This window comes from Quercus robur, chromosome 3 (assembly GCF_932294415.1).
Source record: "Quercus robur chromosome 3, dhQueRobu3.1, whole genome shotgun sequence".
NCBI classification, from domain to species: domain Eukaryota; kingdom Viridiplantae; phylum Streptophyta; class Magnoliopsida; order Fagales; family Fagaceae; genus Quercus; species Quercus robur.
The window spans coordinates 61,522,682-61,525,128 of record NC_065536.1 but is presented as its reverse complement, the minus strand read 5'-3'; the positions used below and the strand labels follow the sequence as shown (position 1 = coordinate 61,525,128).

The window sequence follows — 2,447 nt, the reverse complement described above, 5'->3', positions numbered from 1 at the left end:
TTACCATGTGGTATATATTAATATTAAAATATATATAATTTTTATAATTTAATATATTCCAATATATTAATTTGCCGCCCTTAGCAAAAATAAAGTTACCCCTTTTGAGCAGTGAACAAAGCAAACTATTAGAAACCGACTTTTACTCTTATTCCGATTAACAATCGGATTAGGAATACTTTCACAATATAAAACCTGTGTTTACTCAGTGTTTTTCAGAATAGATCAAATTCTTTTCTTCTTTCTGTTAATCAATATGCAATTCGTTCAACTTAATCCTCGGGTATCCAATCGAGTCTGGCAGCCAGAGATCAACCTCGACCACGTTGATTCATGGCAACGATCATCGAAGGTTCAAGCTTATGTCAAGTTCTTTGTACAAGTAAAACGCCGAACACGGTACCGAACATGCGAAGGAAATCTTGTTTTATTACGCAGCGGATCAAGTCAAGTCTCTAGCACCAAAGGTGTGTTCTTAGATTTGGACATGTTCAAGAGCTATGACTACTCGTGTCGAGAAATATCGAATCTTCTCGGTTATAGACCTGAAGTCCACGAAGATTTTCATGCCTGTATAGCCGATGAAGTGGTTTGCTTTGCACGCAAGATTGGCAACTGGGTTTCTAATATGGGTCGTAAAGTATTGCCTATATATGTGGATATTATCGTGGAAGAGGACTTTTTGCACGATGAGAGGTATTGGATTACTAGGGCTTTGAGGGAATCGGCAATGGAGTTTGAGAGAAGAAGATATGGTATGGTACCGGCGAGGAAGTCTGCATTGAAGGGGATGTTGAAGAGGGTGAGAGTGGAAGATTGCGTTAAGGGTTCGGAAGCAAAGAGAAGATGTGTACGTGAAAGAGAGACTTGCACCATATGTCTGGAAGAGTTTGAAGCAGGTTCTGAAGCCTTGTGCATGCCTTGCACTCATATATTTCACGCTGGATGCATAGTGAAATGGCTGAATGAGAGCCATTATTGTCCTGTTTGTCGCTTTGAGGTGCCTACTTTTTAGATATTCTTGGTTGCTTTTGGTTGAACATGTATATTATACTTTATTTTATTTTATTTTATTTATTTATTTATGAAAATACATGCTGAGCCAATGTAAAGTTAACCATATTAAAATTTTCCTCTATTTAAGTTACATGACTATCTATTTTCAGTCTCATAACTTTTGACATATTTTTGTATATGTGGAATATGAATTTTATGGATGAACTCATTTATTGTAAATTTTTTATTATTAATTTCAGTCGATCGTCCAAAAACAAGAAAAACACAATACTTAAATTACTAATTAGTAGATATGATGATGTTGATTGAATTTGGAAGATTTTTTTTTTCTTTTGCTAATTGACTATATTTGGAAGATTGGGAATTAATCAAGAGTATCTGTGTCTGGACACGCTTCCCTATATATATTAGGTCACCCTTCAAATTAGTATTAGACTCAGAATTCGAGTTAAGGCTTGTAAGTTGTAATAAAGATATGGGTTTGAATCCAAAGATATGCAATAGTCCTGTTTAGCGCATGAAATTACAATTGAAAAGAACTCTTTTTCTATTTATTTGTTATGGTAAGCCACTGAGACTAGGTACTAATTACAAAAATTATGATCTACGCTGGACACCATGATAAAATTGATGACAAATTTGTATGTGTCTTCACCACCTTCTGTGCATTGTTGTTAATCCTTATATATAGTACATGCCTGATGGTACCTTCTCACAATATTCACCCTGAAGGAGTACTATTAGAAAAAAAAAAATGAAATAATCACAAAAGATAAGAAGCTAAATTAAATTAAGAAAAAATTACATTTCACCTACTTATGGTTTGCTCTAAAAACACTTTGCCTACTTCTGGTTTGCTTGATAAACATTTTACCTCAGATTGGTAAAGAGCCAATTTTTAAACCATAGATAAACAAAATATTTTTCGAACAAATCACAAGTTGTCAAAGTGTAATTTCTCCTTAAATTAATAATGACACCAAAATGATTACACAAAGCATCTTGAATTTGCAAATTGCTTAATTTACTTGAGGTGGGTAAAAAAAGAAAAAAAGAAGATACAATCCAAACAAAGGAAGAAGAGATAACTTGCAAATTACGACAAAAAGTAATAATTCTACCAATATTAGGCATTTCTAAAACAAGTCAAACTAGGGATGAAACATACATACATAGCGAAGCATGTTTACTACAATCTCTCTAGCAACAACGGCATCAAATTAAATAATAATACCTATACCATAACTTTTACTAATGTCTTTCTACAGAAACAATTTTTTCCAAAACTTTATATATAACTTGTTAAAGTGGTTGATTTTAATATTGGTGGATAATTACTTTCAAATCTACCACCTTTTATCTATTACTCATATATATATATCCAGACTTTCACTTTTACTAATTCACTGGTGAATACATGTATAGAAAAC

General features: G+C 32.8%; 1 protein-coding gene across 1 annotated transcript; it reads left to right on the top strand.

The window, feature by feature from the left end:
- Window positions 1-256: 256 nt before the first annotated feature.
- Window positions 257-1,015, top strand: LOC126719897 (uncharacterized). The gene has a single exon (XM_050422396.1). It carries the CDS (start codon window positions 257-259, stop codon window positions 1,013-1,015), a length of 759 nt encoding a protein of 252 aa, XP_050278353.1.
- Window positions 1,016-2,447: the final 1,432 nt, after the last annotated feature.